The 25,919-nt window shown below is 44.0% G+C and overlaps 1 protein-coding gene across 1 annotated transcript; it reads right to left on the bottom strand.

The window, feature by feature from the left end:
• Positions 1-54: 54 nt before the first annotated feature.
• dipk2ab (divergent protein kinase domain 2Ab) lies at positions 55-25,305 on the bottom strand. The gene is made up of 4 exons (XM_044338911.1): positions 24,826-25,305; positions 17,743-18,638; positions 5,869-6,172; positions 55-2,251 (listed from the first exon to the last, which is right to left on the bottom strand). The coding sequence occupies exons 2-4, from the start codon at positions 18,394-18,396 to the stop codon at positions 1,905-1,907; spliced, it is 1,305 nt and encodes a 434-aa protein (XP_044194846.1). The 5' UTR covers positions 18,397-18,638; positions 24,826-25,305; the 3' UTR covers positions 55-1,904.
• Between the last annotated feature and the right edge of the window lie 614 nt (positions 25,306-25,919).

The following is a 25,919-nucleotide window of genomic DNA, read 5'->3' as shown; positions in this document are numbered from 1 at the left end:
AACAAATGTTGAGGGGGGGGTTGAAACTCCATTAGCCAAACTTCTCTTTATTGCTTTTCCAAACTGACAAGGGTCCCGTCATCTCCGCGGGTCTCACAGAAGGCCAAAAAAAAAAAAAAAAAAAAAGCAACTGCTGTGCTTTCTAGTTTCCCCTGTAGAAGGAGTGGCTCATGTTTACTTGATTATTGGCCTGTGTATTGACCATGCTACACGACACTCCACTGGGCATTTAGCGTCTTGATTCACAACATCGAGACAGATGACGTACAAAACACGTGGAGGCAAAATTTTTTTTATTTGAGTAAGATCTCTCATAATCTGTTACCGAATGAGCCTATATTTGTAATTATGTTTTAATTTGTTGGTCCACTGAGTGTAAAATTAACCCAACCTCCAAGTGGTGCTGAGTGTTTAAATATTCAACAGAAATTCTGGGTCTGCAAAAATTTAAAAAGTGCAGGTCAGAAGTCAGTTCAGGAGTGAGGGAGGTAATTTAACATATCTTCATTCCCTTTTTCTAACTCGATAGAGCTTACTGTACTAAACACTGGTGGGAGAAGTTTGACAATAGGATTCATTTATCAGTTAGACATTTAAAGAGAATCCGGCACTGGAGGCAAGTACGACGCAGGTCTTTGTCCTTTTAAAATTTACTGTCTGATTCTTTAACTCAAGATTTTTTTGACCCTGTTGAAGAAAAATGTGTCTTGGCCTAACTGATTATCATTTAATCAGCCCTACGCAAAAGGGCTCATGTGACGTTAAGAATGGCCAACCTTGCTCTTGTTATCTCTTGGATTTGGTTCTTATCGAAGGAAAATCAGCTCATAGAAGATTGTGTATGTGTTAAGGTTGCTTTGGACAGCTCTAGTGGGGAACAACTGGAGGGAAAGGTGCTGTCACTCTGTACTGCTCGTGGTTTTTAATATTACATATAGCCTCTTTGGTATAGGCACATCTGCATCAAGGGACCACCACTGTCCAATTATCCCCTTCCTTTTCCTATGTGCAGCTGTTTCACACTCTCTGGTTCCTATTAAAGAAAAAAAAACACTCAGGAAAAAAAAAATGATTGCCACAATCCTGGAACCTGCAAATCGAGTGATTGATTGGAGTAGCAGGAAATTAGACTGATATAGCCATCAAGGGTTTTCTTTTTCTCCTGCATGAAAACCAAACCCCCGACCTCCTGCCTCTCCTCTCTACCTGCTGTAGCTTAGCCTTCCATGCTGCCTGACAGCAGGAGATTCATGCTACCTCCGCCTTCCCTGCAGCCATGCTACAGAAGGAAAAAAAGCCATGGCACAGCGAAAATGTAAACGCGCCGATCTACTTAAATTCAGCCCTGAAGAAAAAAAAAAATAAAACAAAGGGAGATCCTGGGGGCAAAATGAAACAGGTGTTAAGATTCAACGTTATAAAATACAACAGTTCTGATGGATTGAGGAGTGAACAGGAGGATGGATGTGGTCAGGGCTGTGCCATGTTGCTGCTGCTGTTGCTTAGACACAGTTTTGTTGTGTTAGCCTGGGTCCAGTGAAGAAAGCGTTTACCAGAGCCCTTTCTCACCCCCTCTCCCCCCTCCCCTCCCAATAATGGTAGGACCACCCTGGGAGAGGAGAGGTTACTTTTATCCCCTCTCTATCCAGGTTCTAACCAGAATCTCTTAGTGCCTCACTCCTCTTTCACACAGGAGCAAAGTCAGGTAAAAGCTAGAGCTTTAACAAATCTGCTTTGAAGTTTGATTCCTACACTTCCTGATGCAAGACCTCTAACGTCCTCCTGCTCCTGTGCAAAGGGGAGCCAAATGACATCATGTACAAGAACCAGGATCTCGAGAGTCCGGAGATAAAGAGTACAGGATCCAGTCTCTCAGTGCGTCAGGCTAACGCCGACTCCATTCATTACCTGGCTGTAGCAGAGGAGGAAGCGGCAGCTAGCTGTGTGAGGTATTCACGCAGTTCCTTGGCCGCCTGGAAGCGGCCGTAGCGCTTTTTGGGTTTGGTGCACTCGTCCAACAGGGCCTCGAGTTGTCCATCTTTGGCTATGTGGGCAGGGGGGTTGTGGAGGAGGCCTCCAGTAGTGCCCCGCCACGTAGCATACCGTGACAACAGGTTCTGGCACACAGCATAATAGTTGTGGTCCACAGTGACCCTGGAACAAAGGGAGTCCTTGGAGAAAGACAGGCAGGCCTCTCTGTCGCAGTCCTCAAACCGGCTCTCATACCACACGTCATAGCTTTCTGGCTTGTCTGCGGGGAGACAAGAGAGGCAATCAGATGAACAAGCTGCTATAAAAAAAAAAACCTGCTGATCATAAAAATAGTCAATATCATTAATAGAGTCATAGATGCAGAATGTTCATTTCAAATATATAAACAGATTTATTGGGTCGTAAGCTCCTTTCATACAACCTTCACCCGGTGAATATGGAATGAGAAAGGACATGCAAGTTTGCGGCCGCTGTCTGATGAAAGTCATATGATTTTATTACAATACAATATACATTTATGTTTTTTGCATATAATTTATGAGCGCCAACCAACCTTGTTAACATTTTAGACGCTTCTCTTTTTTCCACCAAGCTAAGTGATTTTCAGAGATTACAACCTCATCTTTAACTGCATCTGATCATGGAGTATAACAGCTTTGTTCAACCAAATTATGAGTTAGGGTGACTTATCCAAGATATCAACCTGACCAGGAGCCAACAGGACCAAGGTGCCACTTTTGACATCCCTAGTGTACTAACGGGAAATTCTTTTTCAAAGCACACAGTCGAACAACTCATCAACTGTTTCATTTGACAGAAATGAACCACTTTCCAGATTTATTGAGCAAATAAAATTCTTTCTCGCACTCATTTCACGTTGCTTTTTTCTTTTTAAAAGGATTGTGCTTAGAAAGGAGGGAGCCAAGAAAATAACCTGGAATGATGAGAGAGCTATTGGTTTTCGCATTAAAAAGCAGATCAATAACATTGTGGAGGAGTGGGGGGAGGGGGGGAGGGGGACCCAGAGGATGCAAACACATAATAAGTGTATCAGCGTTGTAATGCACTTCTCCTCTGGCTCATCAGAACAACTCAATCAAACATCTAGTGCTGCCCTGTTAGCAAGGGGCCCCTGTGGCCCCCTGAAGAGGAGGGGCACATCAACCTCAATCAGTGTGGGTGATGAAGATGGATCTGCCGTTAGTGTGCACACACACACACATAAAGATGTACGCATGTGCACCAAGGTGAGATGAAAGCAATTAATATTTCAGAGCTGGCCATGCATCACACCTCAGCACTGATTGACAGATGGCATCAGGAGAGTGTCCCATTCTTGTTCACACATTAACACACACACACACACACACACACACACTCTTACAGCAGTCAAACAGAACACCTAAAAAAGAACAAGAAGGGAGAAGAAGGTTCGCTCTCAAGGACAAAGATGAGCACAGCAAAAAAAAAAGTACTTTGAGACTAAACTAAAAGGCGAAAGAAGTCTGTGGTCTATTTACTTGCACCTCAGGCCCTTCTGTTCCCCTCTTAGTGCTGGTCTGAGTGTAACAAAGCTCAAACATTTCCAAAGCAAAACAAAATCATTTCCAATTCAAATGAGGAGGAGAGCTGTGGATGAGGTAGTCTCTCTCGTTTCCTGCGTAACCGGCACCTTCCATGTTAAGGAGCTCAGGTCGAACTTGTATACATTCTCCTCACTCCTCTGCCTTCCCAAGGCTATGCTGAGAAGGGACACTGGGCCTGAAATGCTTGTTAGCGTGGCCTTACTAGTGGCATTCAAGAGTACGAGCTGGTTTTAACAATGCATGCCTGTGTTAGAGTGCTTTATTGAATGTGAGAGAGAGAGAGAGACTGTGTGTGTGTGTGTGTGTGCGTTTCAAGTGCTGTCGCATGTGTGTGTGTGTGTGTGTGTATGTGTGTGTTTGTGTAAGCCGGTGAGCGATCGCGTCGGGGGGAGAGAGAGGAGAATGCGAGTGAGTGAAGTGTGTGTTACATTATACAGCATGTGTTTCCAAAAAAAACACTGGGGGTGAAACCATCCTCAAACGCTATAAACTCAATGATGGGGAATGGTTTCTTTCGCACCACTGGACTGTGCAAACACACAGCGCACGGCGCAACTTGAACATGGCATGCATTTTATCTCGCCGAAACCCGCCGCGTCAATATGGATGCCCCTAACGAGAGGGTGGAACGGCGCGTGGCTTTCTGTGTGTTTGATTTGCAAATCAATTGGCCTCAGTTTAGTGCTGCTGAGATTCGTACCGCAGACTCTAACTCGTGCTTTCAATCTCGGGCTCTAATTGTAGGGATTGGATTCTCTGCTTGGGGAGCCTTGGGAGGTTACCGCGCCTATTTCCTACTGCTGTCCGACACACGCCCGTGACCTCGTAATACTCATTACCACTGTCGTCCCTCTCTTCTTTCCGGCTGAGCCCTGGCACTTGGCACGCACACACAAACAGATCCAGTCACACAAACACAGAAGAAGCGCATAAACATTCTTGAGGCTTAAACTGTGAATGGCCGGGGTAAGCAGCTTGAGTTGTCAAGCTCTAAATGTGTCGGCCAGACAAAAGGGAGTCTCAACCTGGATTGTGCTTCAGGACTAGCAAAGGCCTACTGTGACAGGGTGGAAAATTGCAGCTATTGGCAATAAGGTGAATATACTCACTTTTGAGCATTCAGGCATACACACACACACGTACCAACATATCCGAGGGAACCTAACAGCAGGGGATGTTGGACATGTTGTACATCTGTTTGCGGTTTTCAGTTGTCAGATCTTGTAATTTGGAAAAGCGGCACTTTATCTCAGGATTAATTCATCACAATACTTCCCCTCCAACTACAAAAAAAAAAAAAAAAAAAAAAAAAAGTACATACACACACTCGCTTTCACACACAAACACACAGACAATAGTTCATATCTGTCATGGGGGAACCTCAACACCTACTGACACAACAGTTTATCACTTTAATAGGATTTCTGCAGGAAGGGACAAATCTAAGAAACTGACTGGGTGGTCCTCCCTTTCTCTGAAGTAGCCCCAGGAAGGGGGACTAAGGGTTAGGAAACTAACACACTGAGTGTGTGATGTATAGCTCTCTCTGTCCTTGTTATGAGGTTTATTCTGAGAGGCAAAAAAAAAAAAAAAAAAAAAAAAAAAAAAACTAGGGCAGCGGAGATGGCTCGTTATCCGAGCGATCTTTGCTTTGATGGGGACGAGCATGTTGCAGGCAGAAGGGGTGCTGGATGAGTATATTCTTAGAAGAGAGGAGGCTTCGAGCATGTGCAGTTCTGCCAACAGCGGTCTGTCCCTTGAGACCTTCCCTCGAACCTAAGCTGCTGCCTCATAAGCTACAGCTGGCGGTTATATGTCTGACATAGAAAGCAGCGTTTCCTAGAGAATCCAAGCTATGGTCAGTGTTTGAATGACACTCTGGCTTTTGAGGAAGTCTCTGTGACACTTAAGAGGATGGAGCAAAGGAACAACTACTGCATAAGTTGAAATGTTTTGAAAAAAACGAACGGTTAATTATCACAATTTACAGTTTTAGAGAAGCACCAATCTCACATACGTATATATAACTGCAAATGACGGTGTGAAATAGTGATAAGTGTTGATGTAAATACTTGTCCTGTAAATGTGAGCAGCATATTTCTTCTTCTTTAGCTCCAGAAGTGGTAATGTCTAAAGGTGTGATACACATGCACCATCACAAATAAAGAGGAATGGTCATGGCAACTGAAGGTATAGGCTGTAATAGGCATTACTCACAAACATATGGACACATACCCACACATATACAGACTACATATGTGTTCAAGTAACGATGGATGCTGTCACTCACTCTGCTTGATCAGCCTTTTGTCTGCCACGAGAACGTTCTCGGCGTCGACGACGATGACCTTCCCGTCGCGTGGGCCGACCGCAAAGTTATCGAAGCTGACGTCGAGCAGGTAGAGGGCGAACTCAAAGTCGTTGTTGGTGAGCTGCTCGGCGATGTCCATCAGCTGCCGCGCCAAGTCTACCCTCTTCTCCCAGGGCGCGTTGTAGAAGCTCCAGAGCTCCTCTCCCACGTAGTTGACAGCTACCACGCGCCCACACGCTCCCAGGTACTTGGCGAACGGCCACCCTTCGTCTGACGGAAAGCTCTGGGTAAGAGAAACAGATGAGAACAGAAAACAACGTTAATTTAAAAACAGAGATAAAAAAGAAGCCGGGCTGTGTAGCGTTGGCAGAAAGAAAAACAGAAATGCCCCACTGACTCTGCACAGCAGAGGCTAACAAATGAATCGTAAGAACCTTCACATTGTCCAAAAATATTTGTTTAACTTGCACAGATATCCTGTTTTTTTTTTCAAAACAAAGAGAGAAATGAAAAAAATCCCAGAGACCAAAGACAAAGTTGCCATCTGCAGCCTTGGGTAATTTTGGGATACACAATTTCAAGCACAATAGTTGAAAATCTGCCAAAGGATCACGTAAAACAGAGCCAGCGCTGGGTATAACAGATTAAATGTAATTAAAGAAAAGAGCCAGTTTGTGTTAAAGCCCTATGGCTATGAGCTGATGTACGCTGCCTGTACTCAGTGGTTCCAGAGAACTGATAGGAGATGATTTGTGGTAGCAGCAGTTAGCAGGAAAGCCTTATGTGTTGTGATGCAGCAGTGAGGCGATTTACACTGCTGCATGATGTTGGCTAACCGAGTTAATGCAGTTTGGGCACGCTGACAAGAAATCTCTGTGTATTACAGATTAAAACAGATTAATAATAACAAGGTAACACCGCTAGCAGGGAGCGTTATCACTGCCGCTGCACAATACTCCAATCTCTCAGATTTCCTCAATTTATTGAGGTCAAACAAAAAAACAGGCACACACGCGCCATCATCTGCAATTACTCAAAGTCAAGCGATAATGTCTGCAGGGGCAAACACACCGACAGACAAACAAAAATGAGTTGTATTTGGCAAACTTGCCAGGCTGCTAAGGGACTGGATTCTGTATGTTTAAGTCCTGCTTCCCATCTCTCTCTCCGTGAGCTTTGGTGTCTGACATTTCTCCTACATCCTTTCCTTTTCTCCTGGTCCATTTCATTGCTACAGGCCATCACAACAGGTGGACAAATTAATGGAAAATAATAGAGCAAAACCTGCTTTTTTGGCAGCCCACATGAATTTTGCTGCAAGCTCCCATCTTTTACAATAAACACCCCTGCCATAGGCCTCTATCTTTAACAATAAACATCCTGCCATATGCTAGCTTAATGATAGCCCACAATTCCTATATAACAAATCTCTCAAAAGCTGCCGTTTCTGGCAGGCAGCCGCTGCACTGACACAGACAGAGAATCAGGAGCGCTCATGTTTCACAGGAGCCTCAGTAGCCCTCCCTTTCTGAAACCCAATCGCATTGGTGATATGGCAGAGAAAACACTATGTCACTGCAGGTAAGGTGTGAACTACTGTGACTGCTGCAACTCAGTTTACGCTTGTGGTCATTCAATACTTTACAAGCTTTCAATGTCTGTTGAGAGGTTTTGTTTTAAAATATGCATGACTGACCTAATTCCCTTTAAACTTTAATGAAATACAAATTATGTAAAAACACATTTTAAACCCACAATCAGCCACGTTAGCTACTGTACCTCCAAGACAACAGCTGGAAACCTGCCACACAGAGGCTGTGGCAGTGAGGGGAAGGATGTGACAAAGAAAATATGGCTTGTTGAATGGATGACTATGAGGCAATCTGTAGAATCACTAGTGCACCATGAGACATTTTTATCTCAGACACTCCTCAAACTATGCTCCTCTACAGCCCCTTTATTACATCCCTTGACTAGGCTATAATTTGCTAAGTGTACTGAAGGCCAAAGCATATGGTTCCCACCTGTATACTATAATACATGAAGCAACAAGCTGAATGCATTTCAAAGAAAGGAATGTGAAGGCTAAGGATGCCTTGTAATATGTTCTTGATTGGACAAACAACCCTGAAATCATGATCTTGATGCCAAAAATTACGTCTCACAACTTTTTGCTATCTAGACAAAAAGAGAGAGAGTCTATCAGTCTGTTTTAGTGTAGTGAATCTAGACATCAGGCGGTTCTCTTGTTCCCATCACTTTTAAAGAAAGATCCACCACCAAGAGGGGAGGACAATGATAAGTTGCATGCAATGCAGTCTTGGTGGAATCCATTTCCCCGAGGTGACCCAATCAATTGTGGGCCAGACAAAAGTCTGTCCAGGAAGCACTGCTGGCTTCCAGCAGTCTGTCTGTCTGTCTGTCTGTGCTTGTCATCCTCTGAGTTTGCGATGACTCACCCAAACTTCCCCAGAAACTCTCCGTTTAATGGCCTTCCTCTACATTTTCTGATATACCAAACTTGACAGTGAGAGGAATCTGAGAAAGTAGACATGTCTAAAAAATTCCACCGCATACAGAGAAACAAAGGACAATGGTGGGCTGACTGCACTCCCGAATACTGAGAACTGGTTGGAAAGGAGATAATCCCACACTATTGAGATGCTGCTAGCCAATGGGCATTCCTACATATGAGATTTTAGGATTACAGACTTAATAGGCTAAATATCTAAAATGGCTGTCTAATTTCTGAAGTTGGTATAGAAAGATTAGGTTGAAGCTGGATCAGTACATCCCTATTAGGCCCGCTTCCCTCTGACCCAGATTCAAACCTCAGATCGCTTTATGTTACTGCAAATCTAAGCAGCTCTCGGCCTTGTTGACAAAACTTAGCCTGTCCAATGTAACGACTAAACCGGCTTTGTAAAAACACCATCCTCCCTCTCTCACCCCTGCAGGGTGGATGGAAGGATGTAAAGAAGGGTGGTGGTGGTGGTGATGGTGGTGGTGGTGGGGGGGGACAGAGAGCAAGAAAGGATAGGGGAGAAAATGCGATGGAGACAGCAAACAGAAGAGACAAACAGAGTGTCTTTCGCTTCTCCGCTCCAGTGGACAGGACGAATAAACCAGCAAAGACCTGCCTGCTAAACACATCTCTCTCTTTGTTGTCAGGTTGCAGCCTGAATGGGAGCAAAAGTAGAGCGACAGCAGATGGGGGGATGGCTGATGGGAGGGAGGAAAAGGATGAATGCCCTTAGGCTACTTTCAGACACTGTCAACGGCTGTTATGAGAATGCCTTTCGGCCTTCGTCCACGGCTCTTAACATAGATGTCGTTCATCCACTGCACTGACGGGCTCATTGCACTGCGTCAATTACCGGGGTCTTGACAACTCATACCTAGGTACCGCTTTTATGAGCTTCATATATTCAAGTTTTAAATGCGATACGTCTAAAAAGGTGAAAACTACTGAACAGTGTAGGCAGCTGCATGGAAGTGGGCACCTGAGCTTTGGATTCAAACTTGCCTATTGCAGAAGTTGATAAATACTCCACGTCTCCCACCAATCATTCTCCCTTAGCGCTCTTTAAACGGTTACTCCGCAGAAGTCATTAACGTCTGCAATGAGGCGTTGATGGGGGTGGGGTGAGGGGGACGAAATAAATTGGAAAGCCCAGCTTAATATTACATCCACTGCACTATTGCTGAGCAGACTTGGGAGGTAATGTACGTGTGTGTGTGTGTGTGTGTCAGGGAGGGGGGTGACTGCACAGGTAGTGAATTTTACCGGTCGTCTCATGATGATGTTATAGTATTGAAAAATGCTGAGGGTGCAAAACTGCCAATGATACATCCCAGCAACTTTTACTGCTTATCACTTCTTGCTCCTGTCATTGGATATAAACCTTTTTTATCTCCTGCTTTGCTTTCCTCCTGCTTTAACATATAGAACCTAGTGCCAAACGCTCTTATTTTCTGTAAGAATTTGTGCTATAATTTCTCGCCATGTTACAGAAATAATGAGCCGGGCTCAGGAGACAATGAAAGCAAAAAAGGTGGGAAACAGACCCAAACAGAATCTTCTCATTAAAGACAACCTCACAGCGACTTCTAGGCCCAAGTCTGACAAATCTAATCTTAAAAAGGTGGCGCCGGTTGCACTACAGTAGCATTGACTGGGGGTGTTTGTGATTTCCACTACCCTCCCTGTAATACAACAGACACACTGGCGTCCTCTTGGGGGGGAGATTGGAGTGGGCTGAAATGAAACAGGGCCACAGACAAATGGGCAGCCTCTGGAGAAGAGGATGAAACGAATGGAGCGAGAGGCACAGGAACACACACCTGCGTCCTGACATCTGCTGACAAAGGCATGCCCTTTTACTGGGCCACTTGGGGGAGGGCCTGAGCGTGTGTGTGTGTGTGTGTATGGGAGCTCGAAAGAGGCTCTTTGTGTGTGTGTGTGTGATTATGTGTGCGTGTGCATGTGTGTGTGTGTCTATGTGAAATTGTATCCGAGTGCATGTGAATGAGAACATGCAACGTGACCAGGGCTGATAACAACCTCCATTGAAGGGGCCGAGTAAACATGAGCGGCTCCCAAGATATCGCCTTGGCCGGCCTGCAAAGAACACTGGTCCATCAAACACACATATGCATACAAAGACGTGCGCACACACACGCATATACAGTGGACACACAGAGCTGTGTAAATGAAATGGAAATGAAAGCTTTGGGGGGGAAAAAAAACAAACAAAAACTACTTGACTTCATCCTGAAACCGCAGCTACTTACTGCAGAAAGGAAATTAGTAGTTTGCCACAAGAGTGTTTAAAGTGTGCAGCTTGTTAAAGCCCTGAAAAGGGTGTGGTGTAAATTCTCAACATTTTCTGTCCTCAACAAAACCCCACCGCTTCGCAGCAAACAAGTTGAGACAGGCCTCGTCAAGAGTCCAGGTATCAAACAGTGAAGTTGAGGAAGCGTGGAGGACAGACATGTTCAGTCAGACACAACAACAACAGCCGAAAAAAACCCCAACCTCTTTCAACCCTGATGTTGCAAAATGAACATTACTCAGCCTGTTTAGCAAAGAGGCTTAGAATTAAGAAGGAGTCACATCTGCTCTGCGAGGCAGGGACTGCCAAGATGGACTTGAAAAAAACACGTTGCTTTTCTGTGCGGCTCCCCTGTTGACCTTCTGTGTCTGGAGGATGTGTGGCGAGCCCCGTCTGGCATTTTGCTGGCCATTTAAGTTTAAAATCCAGTTGGTTATTCCGCAGCGACAGCTCAGGCCCCCACAGGGGAGCCGGCGTTAGCTCCTCATCCTGGCACACATGGCGCTTCCCCTTTCTTCTCTTTTTCCCTCTTGTCTCCCGCTGCTGCTTCTCCTGCTTCTTCCCCTCTCTCTTTGTTCCACCCCCCAAAACCTGCAATACAGGGCAGTGATGCTGTCTGTTCCATACACAGAAGCCAAGAAATGCCTAGTCAGAGCACCAAGCTGAGGATGTGCGTGTCTGTAAAGGGGGAACGAAGGGTACTGAAAGACAGAGTGTAAAGTCTATGTATCTGAATTCAGAATAGGCCCTGCCTCTTTCTTTACTAGACATGCGGTTCAAAGAGTGCAAAGTCACAGTGTGTAGAGCTGGCAGCAGTCTTGGGAAAGAGGAAAATCGCTGAGCGTGTGTGTGCGTGTGTGTGTGTGGAGATAGAGCATGGTATAAACAGGCCAATAAGAAAGTAAGGAGTAAAAAAGCAACAACACTGGGTTCAAATGAGAAATCAAAATCAAGAGGTCAGGCAGAGAGACGAAGTAATACCACGTACAGTCGGAAAAAGGAAAAAGCAGGCACATGATTCAGCGAGCTCTGCCGAGCAGCGATAGTAATGGGTTAGCTAGGTCTTTTGAGTTCTGCAGCCCTCTGCTCTGTAGAGAGAGAGAATGAGAGCATGATGAGGAATGAGAGCACAGAACAGTGCAGCTCATGGTTGCTAGTATAACACTCCAGCTAGATGATAGCTGAAACATTTTGACGACCTGAACCTGAGCCACTGTGCACAGAGCCACCTCATGAATCCCCTCCGCTGGAAGACGAGGAATGTATTAAGTCATAGGCAGTGGTGTTGACTCAGTCTAGGTGGTATTGCCGCCCACACGACTGGGGAGGAACCCAAGTGAAACTTGGCCTCAGACCTGAGGGCTGTGGGTTTGAGGCCTACATCAAGGGCTGTATATTTCAGAGCAGGCAGCAATTATCTCGGGGGCAACCGGGTGGTGTAGTGAGAAGGGAGACTGTTGTTACTGACCCTGCAGAACTGACCCTGCTGCAGAACAGGGCAAGCACAGAGAAAATTTCCTTACAAAGGAGCAATTAAGTGTCTCACATGGAAAGACTTCAATGAACATACAGTGATTAAAAAGGTGCCAGCCTATGACCAGTCCCCTAAGCAGCTACACTACCAGTGAGGATGTTAACCTTGACTGAATAAAGTTGTTTAAAAGATGTTACAGTATATTCTTGACCTTTCATATTTTCTCTGACAGGAACTAGGTGCTTGACGCTTTAATGCAGTGGACAATTTTATTACTGCAGGTTGCTGATGTGCTAAAAGAGCATATTCTTGCTCTAACATGAGGCCTTGGGCTCTCTAGGGGACATAGTACAGTAAAGAGCCACTCGTTAGCGATCCATATTGGTTGTGGCCATCTTAACGGGCCCAGGGAGAGTTATGAATGGGGTTAGACTCTCCAGCATTGCAGAACTGTGTCTTCAGAAGCTGGGTATTAGACATAAGGTAGGCTGGGGTGCAGGCTGTAACAGTAGGAAGCTTTGGGGGTGGGGGTGGGGGGTGTCTAAAAAAGGAGCTGGTGGGTGGGATGAGTGGCGGGGGTTCAGCCACAGGCATTTACCTAACCAAACACAGCTGTCATGCATGTGTGTGTGTGTGTATATATGTGTGTGTGTGTTTGGAGAGAGGGAGAAAGAGAGAAAGGATTATGGTAACACAAGCAGTCTGGCTCATTCAAATGGGGGAAAACACCACAAGGCTCTGGCTTGTACAGCACACACTCACTCACACAAAACCCTCCTCCTCCTCCTCCTCCTCTTCTTCTTCTTCTCCCCTTTCCACCAGGGCCTCCATCCAGCAAGGGCAGCCAAAAGAAGGGAGTTGGGCCCAGATAACTCCCTGTCTTATCCTAACAGGATTCAGTCTGTACACAAAGGCCTGTAAGAATAATGAAAGGGGGTTTGGGAGCACTTGAAGAAGGGTTAAGCGGCGTACACAACCTCCTCTCTTGTGCGCTAAGAGCGTCGCAATCCCCCAGACTCAAAAACAAAAGGTACTAATCACAGACTAGCAACTTAAATACTATTTACCGGTGGACTTCAGCCACTGAACCGGCCTTAAGAGACAGAAGGCTCACACTTAAGCCGGGATAGCATGCAGTGCCTGTGATTAAATGAAAAGAAATAAATAAAACTAGAAAACAAAACAGGCTTTGATCCTCTTTGTAAAGAGGCATGACCCAGAAAGCTAGACCGTAAGATTGCAGTTTTTCCTGCATACGAAGCTCAAATCCTTTACCGAAACCATGTCTGTAATAATCATTTTTTTTATACATTATTGTAGACATTTTATGACTGCTCCATCTTTGCTTGCAAAAAAAAGGCCCATTTGTTTTTCTAATATTTGACCACAGTAGACAAAACATTGAACATTTTTCAGTTCAAAACTACCACAAACTACAGCTTCTGACATAGTCTCAAAAAAAAAAAAAAAAGAGCAAAATAATAATTGACCTTCCAAAGAGAAGGATTTATTGTAGAGCAATCGTTTAATCAGATTGCATTAGACTGTAAAAGCTGTTCCGATTTGTCTGGTTTTTCAATTCAATCAGATAAGATGTAAAAATAATTTCTTTGCAATAAACATTGTTTGTAACACCTCTTGGTGATTTGGTGTTTACATATCATTCTAAATAACAATTTTTTCACTTATAGAGTAAAATTATCTGACTTTGCTTATGCTTCCTACATGCAGAGTAGGTAGACTGGACATCTGTTGTGAACCAAGGCATTCAAATTGAATTTCCTTGAAAAAAAAAAGAAAAGAAGGGAAGGTTCAGTAGGTCATGTTTGAGGTGCCAAAATACTAAATTTATACCGTTTACTTTGGCTTAGTTTCCCAAAGTGGATGACATCGCAATAGATTATGCACAGCCTCATTAAATCAACAGCATACCAACGAGGCATCTCCCCCTTTAGAAAAAAAAAAAAAAAAAAAAAAATCAAACATGCTGCTAGTGTGTTTGCTCAAAGCGCTGTCGATGTTTACTTTCACATTTGCGTTAAAATGCTGCTGTCAAAAATCTTCGGAGGAATAGGAGATAAGGTCATCCATCTAATCTCTCTGTTCCTCTGTCTTCTCTGGTTTAGTATCGGTGTCAGACATCTGTGTTCTGGGGGAAAAAAAAAAAAAAAAAAAACAGACTGTGTTGCGTGAGAGGTTCATGCCTTCTGATGAGTATGTCTCGGTGTCAGGTGAGGCCGGGGTGTTGAACGAGGAGGTGGATCCGCGGGAAGGTGGGGAGAGGCGGTAATAGAAAAAGAGAAAGGGGTGTCTGGGAGAGCACAGTCTGGAGGAGATCAGAGTACCGCTGACTGAGTTAACCCCACAGGCCTGTCACATCCTATTCTCAGCTTCACTGAGCAAGACAGGGGCTGAGGACCAAAAAGGGTGCGAGCACAGTCACATGCTCCTGGCCAACTCACCAAGCTTAATGATTTGGAAAGGGGTAGGGGGTGTAGAGGGGGGGGGGACTAGGCTAAATCGAACTAATTTCAGGTTGGGCCAGATGTACTCCATCAAACGCAACCATCACCTGATGAATCAGTGAGTCATCTAGCCGGAGGAGAGAAGCCAAGGATGGCAAATAAGGTTCTAGCTGGGGAAAATGAGGAGAATTTATTGCTCAATTTTCATGCAAACCAAATTATTGTTGAATAAGAAGCAAAATTAAACAGCATTGTGTAATTTCCCTGGTTGGCAAAGCGACAATCCCTTGACACGAGTAGATTTATCACGGTAACAGAGAAACCTTTCCCGGCCAACTTATCTGTTAAACCTTTAGGAAAACAGCATTTGTTAAGAGAAAGAGGAGAGAAAACAGATGAAGTTGCATAAGGTGCCTCTCATTGCACAAGGATTTTCTTGTTTGGCTGTCGTCATTTTGTCTTCCAAAAATATTTATTCCCCAAAGCCAAATTGTCTTCCACGTGACAGAGGAATGGGGGTGGTGTGTGTGTTTGTACGTGCATGTTTGTGTGTGTGTGTGTGTGCCCATTTGTGTACTGCACAGCACACAGAAAACGCATTGTTGGCCAGACCTGAAACAACAAGGCAGATTGTTTCCCACTGACAAAGAAGGTCTGGTTTCTCATAGTGAAACAGGGCCGATTTACTGCCTGTGGCTTCAAAAGACTGGAAACAGAAGCCATTCTAAGAGAGAGTGCAGCTCGCTGAGCAGACAGCAGAAATGTTATTCACATTATTCAACTGAATAAAAGCCAGAGGAAAGAGATAGAGGAAAAACCCCCACAACCACAGCACTGCCGACCAATGATGGTAGGAAATAATTGACACTAAATATAGCCAACTTAAATTATACATTGAGTGATACTGGGCTCTCCAACTTACTGAGGAGGTGTTTAACTACAGCCAGGCAAAATGAAGAATCGCTCTAGGCCTGAGAAGAAGGCAGAGTGATAAATAGTCGGAATAAGGATCAGGTTCCATTAAATAACCGGCCATAAAATGCAGCCCGCATTCCTCTATCTTTTGTTAAAACCGGTCCCCACACAGTAGCAGCAACCTCTGGCAAAAAAAAAAAGCAGACCAAGGTGTTGTAGTACAGCACGTCTCCTGTTCAGTCTCTATAGACGCCATTAATTCTTTATGGTCTACTGCTGCCCAACCTTGTGTATAGGGTCTCTCAGTCTCTCAGCAAATTTTCTCCTCATCTTTTGAGTTCAGTGATGCTGACGAACAGTCAAGGCACTCAGGATCTGTGAATCTTTGAGATGTCTGGCACATTTCTTTGTGTATTACCCGTCCACACAACCCATGCCCACCATCTGTTACCTCTAGCGTGGTGCATACACAGACCCTACAGTTCTTGCTTATGCCTGCAGGTCACAAGTTCAGGATGGGATCAACAATTCATGAGTCTCTGTAAACATGCAAAAGCTACGCGGAGTGGGGAGTGAAGAGAGCTGTGGACAATGTGTGTGTGTATGCTTGTTGTTGTGGGATGTGTGTAGCTCTGTGCAAGATAAGGATTTGGGTGTGGGGGGGGTGGGTGAGTGGGTGGGGGTGAATCACCGAGCCTCTGAACTGGGGCATAATAGCATTAAAACACTGATGGAATTATCCGGGCCAGAGTTTGTGGAGCATACACAAGTGGGTCGGAAATAAATAGGGAAGGATGACAGAGACAGAAGAAAGACGTAAGAAGAAAGAAAAGAGGAGAAAGGAAGGAAAGGGGGAGGGCAAGCGACCACACAAGGCTAATCAGATTTTATAGATCGACTGGACTAAAAGGCTGATCTCGCCTTTTGTCCTCCGAAATGCCTGGAGGTGTCCGGCCTTATGCGTAGTGGGGGGGGAGGTTGGAGGTCAGCGTAAGTTATTGAATGTCTACACGGTCCATGACTATTGTTGTTCCATCTCCTCACGAGACACGGTCAATGCAAGATTGAAATTGAAATTGATTGGCTGCTTGTAAATCAGCGCGGCTAGAGGAAGTAGAGTGCGCTTATGTGACATACAGTACGACTGCTTTGACACGCAGGCTGACAGAATAGAGATGGGTGGTGATTTTACTTCTATCTTTGTGTCCAAGCAAGACAATTAACAGGCATTCTTTTTCATTAGAGCTGCCTGGACCATTTTTTTTTTTTCAATTTCATGTATTTAAATGAGAGTTTTAATATTTGCAGCACAATATTATTATTAAAAAAAAAAAGGGTTAAATATGTCTCAATAAAATGAAACCCTGTAAGTCTCAATAAGGGCAGGATTTTTCATAAAATGTCAATTTGTAAATTTCAACACAAATATTGTTTTTTTTATATTGTAATGCTAGAATAAAGACAGCATGCAGTATAAGATAAGAATATAAGAATATTAGTGCTGATTACATTTGGCTGGCCTGAGAGATCCCTTCACATGCATTCCCCCCCAAAAAATGATGAGAATCCAAAGGACGGAGACGTATATTAAAATTAAAAACAACTTGGACCACTTGCAGATGAATCCCTGAATAATTCCAAACTGCCCTACATATACTGTTAAATATGCAGTATTGCTGCCAGCCAAAATCCCTCATCTTTTGGGAGGCCACAGCTCTTAAACCCTTCTCTATTCTAAGCAGAGAAACATTCGTGCTCTAGTTAGGGGACACGTAGCCTCGATGTAGCCTAGGGTTTTGGGAGGGCTTGTCTCAGATCTGTGAAAGAGGAAGGAACAGGAGGATTCCTACCCTGTAATTTACTGGGGGCTTTGGGGGCCAACACCCTGGCTTGCTTTGTACTGGTGCTCTTATCTTTCTTTGTAGCAACTGTAATCCAGGAACCACGACTCAGTAGTTGATACAATTAAGACACCTGGTGCCAAAGATCAGCAGACCGACACCTCTTTATCAAAAAGCAATATTTTCTTCAAACACTGTTTAACATGACTCGACAGAAAATGTCATAAAATCACCTCAAAAAGCTTTAGATAGATTAGATACACATGTTGCTTTAAACAGTTGAAACACATCACATTTAAAACTTTTAAAAACAGACACACTACCTGTAGCACGAGCGGTTCCGGGTTGAACGCCAAGGTCATGAGCAGCTGCATTCTCTCTGTGTCCTTGAGGTTCTTGAGCAGGAAGCTGCCTGAGTCTTTGGTCTCAGCGTATCTGCGGACCACGCGGTCCAGCAGCCTCTGAGAGGGGCAGTGCACCAGATCCGACCATCCCTCCACCACCTCTGGAGTGAGCAGACGAACATCGCCATTGATCCGGGCAAATTCAGTCTTGTACATTGCCTGGATGAGGTCGCAGCGTGGCCTTCCTGTGGCCCTCTTGCAGATTTTCTGGTCTATTTCAGCCAGCTCCTGGTTGGAGCCGAGCCGTTTGAGCACTACACGACGGGTGCCCTCCCTGGGCTCGCCGTACTGGGCAAAGTAAACATTCTTGACATTGAAGACGTCTAGGAATCGCAGGCGACCCCAGGTCTCGAAGGAAACCTGGCCGTTCATGAACTTGCGGCACCAGCTGGTGCCAAAGCAGGCGGGACACTTGTTGAGGTTGATGAAGCGTCTGTCAGTGAGCTCATTCTTCTGGAAGGAGGCGAACAGGTTGTGGGTGTTCATCAACAAGATGACAAACAATCCCACCACCAACAGGAGCTTAAGACAGCGGTACAGGCGGCCAAGTTTGAGAGGCAGGAAGCGCAGCATGATGGGGACGAGGCAGGGGCGGGGAGGGGAGGGGGGTCTCGAGGGGTAGGGAGGAGGAGAGGTATTGAGATGATTGTCAGGGATCTAACCTCAATGTCTCTCCGTCATGGTGTACCGGGGTAATATCTAAAGCCACAGGCAGGGGCGAGGTTGGCGCAGTTGCCCCGTGCCAGTCTCTGGCAGAGGCCAGTGAGTCATGTTCTCCCTTCTTGGTGTTTGTGTGCAACCTCGAGCCAGCAAATCTGGAATCAAGCAAAGGAAGAGAGAAAGGGGAACTCATTACATCAGGGCAAATAAAAAAAAGAAGAAGCTACATTTCACAACACTGAAATTAGCCCTTGTGGTCACGGATAACAAGTGGAAGGTTTATTTAATTTTTCTTCTGCTGGGCCTCCAACTTGAATACCCGAGTCTTAACATGCGATACCACCCATAAAACAAGGAAGCACTTTCTCTGGCATATGAAATTGTCTCACAAATTTGAATTGCTTGGGTCATTTGAGAGATTTCATTACTTTTTGAGCAGAAATGAGATGGCCCACAGCCAACGCAATAAACCTGCCTGCGCTTGTTTGAGCTCTTTCTCTCTGGGAAATCATTTCTTGTATACTCTCCCAATAAAAAAAAAAAAAAAAGACAAATAAAAGTATGGAAAAGGGGAAAATAAAGAGTCAGTGATCAAATTAAGAAGAAATGTACAACATCCTCTCTTCTAGTATAAATAAAGTGTGCTGCACTCAGATTCCTCAGAGGACCTCCCTCTGCAGCTACATAAGTACCCATCACTTTTCCTCTGATGCACAGCAAAATAACACACTGGCTGCATACCTCAACAGTAACACTGAGCCCCCCCCCCCCCCCCCCACTCCATCTCTCTTCAAATGGAGGAATCTCACTTTGCATTGTGAAGAGAATCACGCTGAGCATAGTTTAACCTTTGATCAGAGTTGCCCTGCTTCGTTTTAATCACGCTTTGAAGTTGTTTCTTTGAAAATGGCTGGTGTCACTAAAATAACGTTTGTGGTGCCGGGGAAATCAGTGAAGGCATATCGATGTCTGCAGAGAAGGGAATGGTATGAACCGAGTGTGGAGGAGAGAGACAACAATCTGGGCTCACAGCGCGAGAACAATGCTCTTAGACAGCCTCACAAGCCCCCCATAGTCCGTCCATGATAACACCATGTCAGGCCCCCCAATTAGCTTTTTAGCAATGAGTCTTCTAAGTCTTGTAAGTCGCTTTAAGAAAGACAATGACTCAGGCCATGCAAATTAGCCATCCTCAATTAGCGCTCATTAGGACATGCCTATTAGGACAGCTGACTTGAGAGGGCATGGCTAACGAGCAGGCACACTAGTGTGATTAGTGTGCGTGTCGATGGGTTCCTTGCGTTTTGCTCTCAGATCGAAGTGGCTGAGGATCTGGAAAGACACGGGGGCTCGAGGCAGCCAAGAGAGCAGCGGTTGTGAGAGATGTGCGGCGTGTGGAGTGTCAGATAAGAAGCTGAATACACTAGTTCTTAGCTCACATCTCTGTCTGAAAATACCTCGAGCAGATCAGGCCAACATCACTAATGTAAAAATAGACCGTACCCAAATAGGGGTACTACAGACAGCTGCGCTACATATTTTTAAAAGGAGGAAAAAAAACATGATTCATGCACGTTTATATTCTCACCACGAATCTTAAAACTCGAGCAATGTGACTCAAAATCGAGCATATCATTTTCTTCTTTCCGCCATAAATAAAACAGACGGGATAATGAGAGTGACACAGTTACTTTACATCTTTTAAATAGAAGCAACCACTAAATCATTTTTAAAATCTGTATTAAAACCAAATAGCTACTGTAAATCTTAATGATAATGTGCCACAATTTCCTAACACATGGGACGACATTTAATCATTTTATCATTATTAAGAAGCACAATGTCACCAATTCAAGGCTTTACAAAAGGAACTTTTTTGAGACATCTCTGACGCAAAAATGATAATTCTTTATGCATTTAGTCTGAAACAGCATTTCACTGAGCGAGCCAAATAAAGAAACTGTAGGTTTGCATCAGACTGACTTCAACAAAATGCCTCCAGTGTGATAAATGAACAATAACCACATAACCTCTCAGCCGCACCCATTCAGACGGAGCTTAAAAAAAAACGAGGCCAACATAATAATTTAATAGCGTCTGAAAATCATTCAAATTCTCAAAGATATTCATATACAATAGGGGAAAGCAAGATACATTGAGAGATGGCAAATATCGAATGCAAGTCTGAGTAAAGAACTCTCCAAAACGACAACAACTTAAGTCAAAAGGGTGTGTGCCTTGTTCCTTCTACAACAGGGAGTGAGAGGAATCTTGTAGCTTGAGGGGAAAACCAAATATCCTGTTGCTATAAGATCCCAATTCAAGCGTCATTTAGCATCTGACACAGGCACTTACGGCACAGATGTGGCAGCGAGATCTGGGGAGCAGATATGAGATTTAACTGGGATCAGCTAAGGGCTCAAAAACAAAAAAAAAAAGGACAAAACATAACCTCAGTCAAGCCCCAAGAAGATGTTCACCTCTTCATCCCTGAGAGAAAGCGACAAGAGAGCCAGGGGCGAGCTGGAACAAGCACCGGACAAGACCTTGACACCGCAGAGTAATGAGATGCACGAGCCGGCGGATAACGCGGGGCGGATATATAGCTTCTTCCTCTTCTCAAGAGAAAGCATTAGGCCTCAATTACCTATGGAGCATTACCTGGATTATATCAATGACCGTCCTAATTGTGGGAGTGAAAAGGATAAGCTGCGCATAGCGTTTTCTTTTCTGTTAATGAGAGACAACCAAGATGTTAAAATGCATAAAATGTTGACAATGAAATGCACAAATCACCAATGGCTTATCCTTGATCCTGTGCTTTTGCTTAGCATGAGGCCAGAGAGTAAAAGAATTTAAATGCCACTAGATGAACGATTTATATCCTGCTGCTGCTGCTGCTGCTGCTGCTGCTGCTGCTACACACAGAGTAATAGTGTGAATGGGAGCAAAACATTCAGCTTTATTGGAAGGATGGTATGGTAATTTAAGACGTGGATATTATTCCCTGGTAATTACCCCACTAGACTGCTTCTTGTGAAATTTACACCTGCAGAACCATTTATTTAACTCCCTCACTGTCTATTGCTGCATTCCACCCCATGGCTTGGAGTTATTTAACAGATAGATGAAGGTAGACTACATCATTCGCTAAGGCAAGGTTGCCTACTCAGGTTTTTGACAAGGCTTAAGTTGACTTAAAGCTCTAAATTAAAGCCAGATGCTGCGTATTCTACCGCAGATGTTACTCACCGGAATAGAAGGGCAGTGAAATTTAAAGCAGTGTTTTCTTTCGGACAAACCTCGTTGTGCCCACAGAAAACTTGTGTTTTAAATTAGCCCCTCTCCTCCGTTCCTCCCCCGTGGTGCCTCTGCTCCTCGTGCACTCTGCGAGGAGGAGGGATGTACAATACCAAGAGGAAATCCCTGTTTAGAATAAGCACCAAATTACTTCTCATCATACGCAGCCGCTGCCAAAAAGTGGGGTAAGAAAGTTTTTCAGCATACTCACTCTACAAAGTACGGCGGTGAGCGCCTCGAAAGGGAGGCAAAGAAAAGAGGGCAAATCAAAGGATGCCTGACTCCTCATGCATGGGAGATGAGTCTCGCATTCAAAATGTTCCAAGTTTGGCAGATGTTAAGAGCCGCAAAATGGCTCATTACTGGGACAGGAAAGGCGCAAGATGAAGCAATAGGCCCCATGTTGCCTTAAAAAGGAATGACGAAGGTCGAGACAGAGGAAGATGACATCGTAATATCCTAATATTTCAGCTTTTTATTAAACTTAGATTTCAAAAGAACAACCCAGATAACAATGAGGGGATTGAAAAGGAAATTTCCTTCTTGAATAATCTTTTCCACAGCTCATTGTGTAAAACTGGTTTCAGATAATGCTGGGTGAGGGCAAGGCTACTCTCGGGCTAACCCATTTCCTTCTCTGCACCTGAGGCTAAACTTCATTATGTTATTATGAAGTCAAGCCACACATGAACATGCTTGATTAATTCCACTGGTAATGCAAAAGAGTGTGCAAAGAAGAAATGGTGAAAAGGATCAGAATACAGAAGAGGAAAAAAAAAAAAATCGAGAGAAAAAGAGAGGAGAAAGAAATATAACCATGGCTAATGGACAGTATGGTGAGAGAAACTTTGAGTTATTGCGCAATGAAATGAATGAAAAGAGATCACATGAATGGAGAGCAGCGATTTCTCCATCTCTGAATGGACACACACATGTGAACATGTCTAACCCCGGAGACAGGCGGCATTACCACGAAGCCCTACTGAAAGCTCGGGGAAAAGCTCACACTGGCCCACCCCCTCCTCCATTGCAATGTGTGGCTCTAGCTGGAGAGAGGAACTACTGTTGCCAAGGTTATCGACTGGGGGAGTCAATAATGTTTGATCACAAAAACATTCAGCCGCAACCGGATTGCCTCAGTACACCAAACACGTAGACAGTGATGGATAGATACAAATGACAGTAACATTCGCACGCCTAATGGAAAATTGAGTCCTCAGAATATAAGCACCAATTAGCAGCATCCCCACATGAACATTAGTCCATTCATCTCTGGCCCAAACCAAACGCTAGAGGTTTTAATGAGAATATCAATGATATCAGCTTTGCGCCTATCTGCCGCAGCTGTTTGGAAGGACACATATGAACCGAGCCTCGGTCTGGATTCTTCAACTGATAACTTTTGTTTTATTTCAAACAGCTGCACATTTTGCACGAGCCAGCATCACTCTGTAAAAGTTTGAAAAGCTGTCAAACATTTAAATCTCATGTTAATACTACTGCGAAACAGATGGGTCGTCCACTTGAACTGGTAGAAACAAGCTGTCAAAACAAGCTTCAGTTTAAACAAATTGGAAATATGTTTGGAGTGAGATTAAGGGGGGAGGGGGGGTAAAATTGATTACCTGACAGATATTATTTCATTTAAGGTCATTTCCAATGTAGCTCCATCTGTTCTACAAGCTGCTTTATCCAAGAATTTGGTGGGTTTCGAGGTCAAAAACAAAAATACACTGCTCCTATGGGAGCTTTTAGGCTACAATTACAAGACGTTTCCCTGCTGAGTCCTGAGAAACATTCGAATCAACCAATAGCAGAACGTCTTAAGAGTATCCGTCTATTTTCATAGCTCCCTTGTTGACTAACCTTGCAGAAAGGCTCCACAATTAGTCTTCTGTTATGGGAAAAATGAATTTTAAGCAGCCACATTCTATTCATTAGCCTGTAAAGAGAAACTCCTTAGGACTTATTATAGGCTTTGTCTGGACCAAACAGTATGACTGTTGTGTTAATCTAGTTTTTCATTGAAGAAATCAAGGGCAGAAGATTGCAAAGAGAGTACAATCATTATCATGCCGCAGAAATCTCATGGTCAAGTCAATTTAGCTATTATTGCAAATTACGCTTTCATTTTCCGTGCCTGAGCCTTTCTGTCCGTTGTGCAAATGGCTCAACCTGCTGTTTGCTCACGGCAACAAGGCAGGCAAATCCTGAATAGCAAATCAATCCAAATCAAGTTGGCCAAGTGGAGACCTGTTGAGGTGCTTTGTTTTTGAGTAGTCAAAAAGGGAAGCAATGCTAAAAACAGATTTTGCTGCAGAGAAAAATCATTTAATAAGTCTGTGAATGTAATGGTGACACTAACAAATACATTTCAGTGTTGTTTCTATAATTTGATATATTCTATGTATAAATAGCCAAAGGAACATATATGTAGAGGATTATGAGACAGCACATAGTCTCTGTTCAGATCATTGACATTTGTCTGACAATGCAGGAGATGCATCATGACACTCAGTTGCATTTTTATGCATTATGTTATTTTGCAGCCTATATTAAGCTGTATATTACATGCGAATAATGTCTTCTAATGCAAGAAAAGCTGCACAAAAGCTAAGGCGACTGACTGTGGGGTTGGTAACGTGCTACAAGAATGTATTTTTGAGATGTCAAAGATAGTTCTGCTGCAACAAGAATGACAACCAGCAGCAGTAATAGAGGTAATCCTAAACTTCATGTCATTTTTCAGCGGATGTGGGCATCTGATAAGAGAAAGAAAACAGTTTTATCTTATCATTTCATCATTACTGTTTGAGCAACAGACTGCCGCTCCGAGTGACATGCATGCATCCGATTATGTGCATTAGTGGTTACATACTGAGAAAAAAACTGCGAAATGCGCTTGAGTTTATGACTTTGTTTTCTCGAGTCGAGGCTCTAAACGCGACTCATGAAATTCCCAATGTGCAATTTCACACGATTAAACCCTTAGTTCAATGGCCACACGGGCTGCAAAAGAGGAGAAACAACTGTGAAACAAACCTGTCTGACTTTTTTTGTGCTCCTCTCCGGGTCTGTAGTAGTGAAATGCTTAGCGCTCAGTTGGTATCATTCTTCAAAGTTTCGGGTTCCTTACAAGGCAGGCGACGGATACTTTAAATAATAACCGACGATATCTAAACGGGAAACAGCCTCCTCAAAGCTCGACGAAGATCTCTATCAAGCAAACTCACACGGGCTTCCCATGTCTAGCTCCTAGGTATCTAGCCAGTTAGCCTGCTAGCTGCCGAAATAAACAGTTGGGATGTCGAGTCTTAACTCTTCATATACCAGATCTTTCCGACTGGAGGACGCAGTCCTCCTCACAAAAGACAACAGCGTCTGTGTTGTGTATCAACGTCCATATCTGTCCGCTTATCACGAGTCCCTTTGTGGTCGCGGAATTGCCTCTTTTCTCCCTCTCTCGGGTAGCAGCTCACTCCTCTCCAACACCACAATGGGTTCTGTTTCGACTCTTTTCAACACCAGCCTCTTTAGCCTTTACGACATCCGCGGTCTGTTTGCGGCCGTGGTTGCTAGGCGATTATTCTAATATAGTCTAGTCTGGCACGCCCGCCGCCCCCCAGTGCAAAGTTAGCCCAGATGTCTATTTTTTTTGTTTTTTTGTTAGAGACTCCATCAACATTAAAACAACCTGTTATGGAAAAATAGTGACATAATCCAGAACAATCAGAATAATCTTTATCGGCCAAGTATGTTACCAAACAAGGAGTCTGACTGATTTAGTGGCTCTCAATGCACTTACACAAAATAACAACACAATCGTTTCCAGAAATACACACAGAGAATGACTAAATACAGGTGAAACCTTGGTACAGGATACAAATAGTGCAAAGAAGTAAAGAGTGCAAGGAGTGCTGAGATAAATATTAAATAGTAAAAAAGTGACATGTTGATTTATAGCCTATACATGTAGTCGTTGGTTAAGCACAGTATATACAGCCTGTTCAAATATACAGAAATAAGTAAAATGTATTGCATATTTGTATTTTGGCTGAAATAAATATGTATAATTTTTAGGTACAGTGGGTATTGTAGCGTTGTGAATATGTGATAGTGTGATTCAAATTGAAAAT

This window comes from Thunnus albacares, chromosome 21 (assembly GCF_914725855.1).
Source record: "Thunnus albacares chromosome 21, fThuAlb1.1, whole genome shotgun sequence".
NCBI classification, from domain to species: domain Eukaryota; kingdom Metazoa; phylum Chordata; class Actinopteri; order Scombriformes; family Scombridae; genus Thunnus; species Thunnus albacares.
This window is presented reverse-complemented; position numbering and strand designations above follow the sequence as displayed.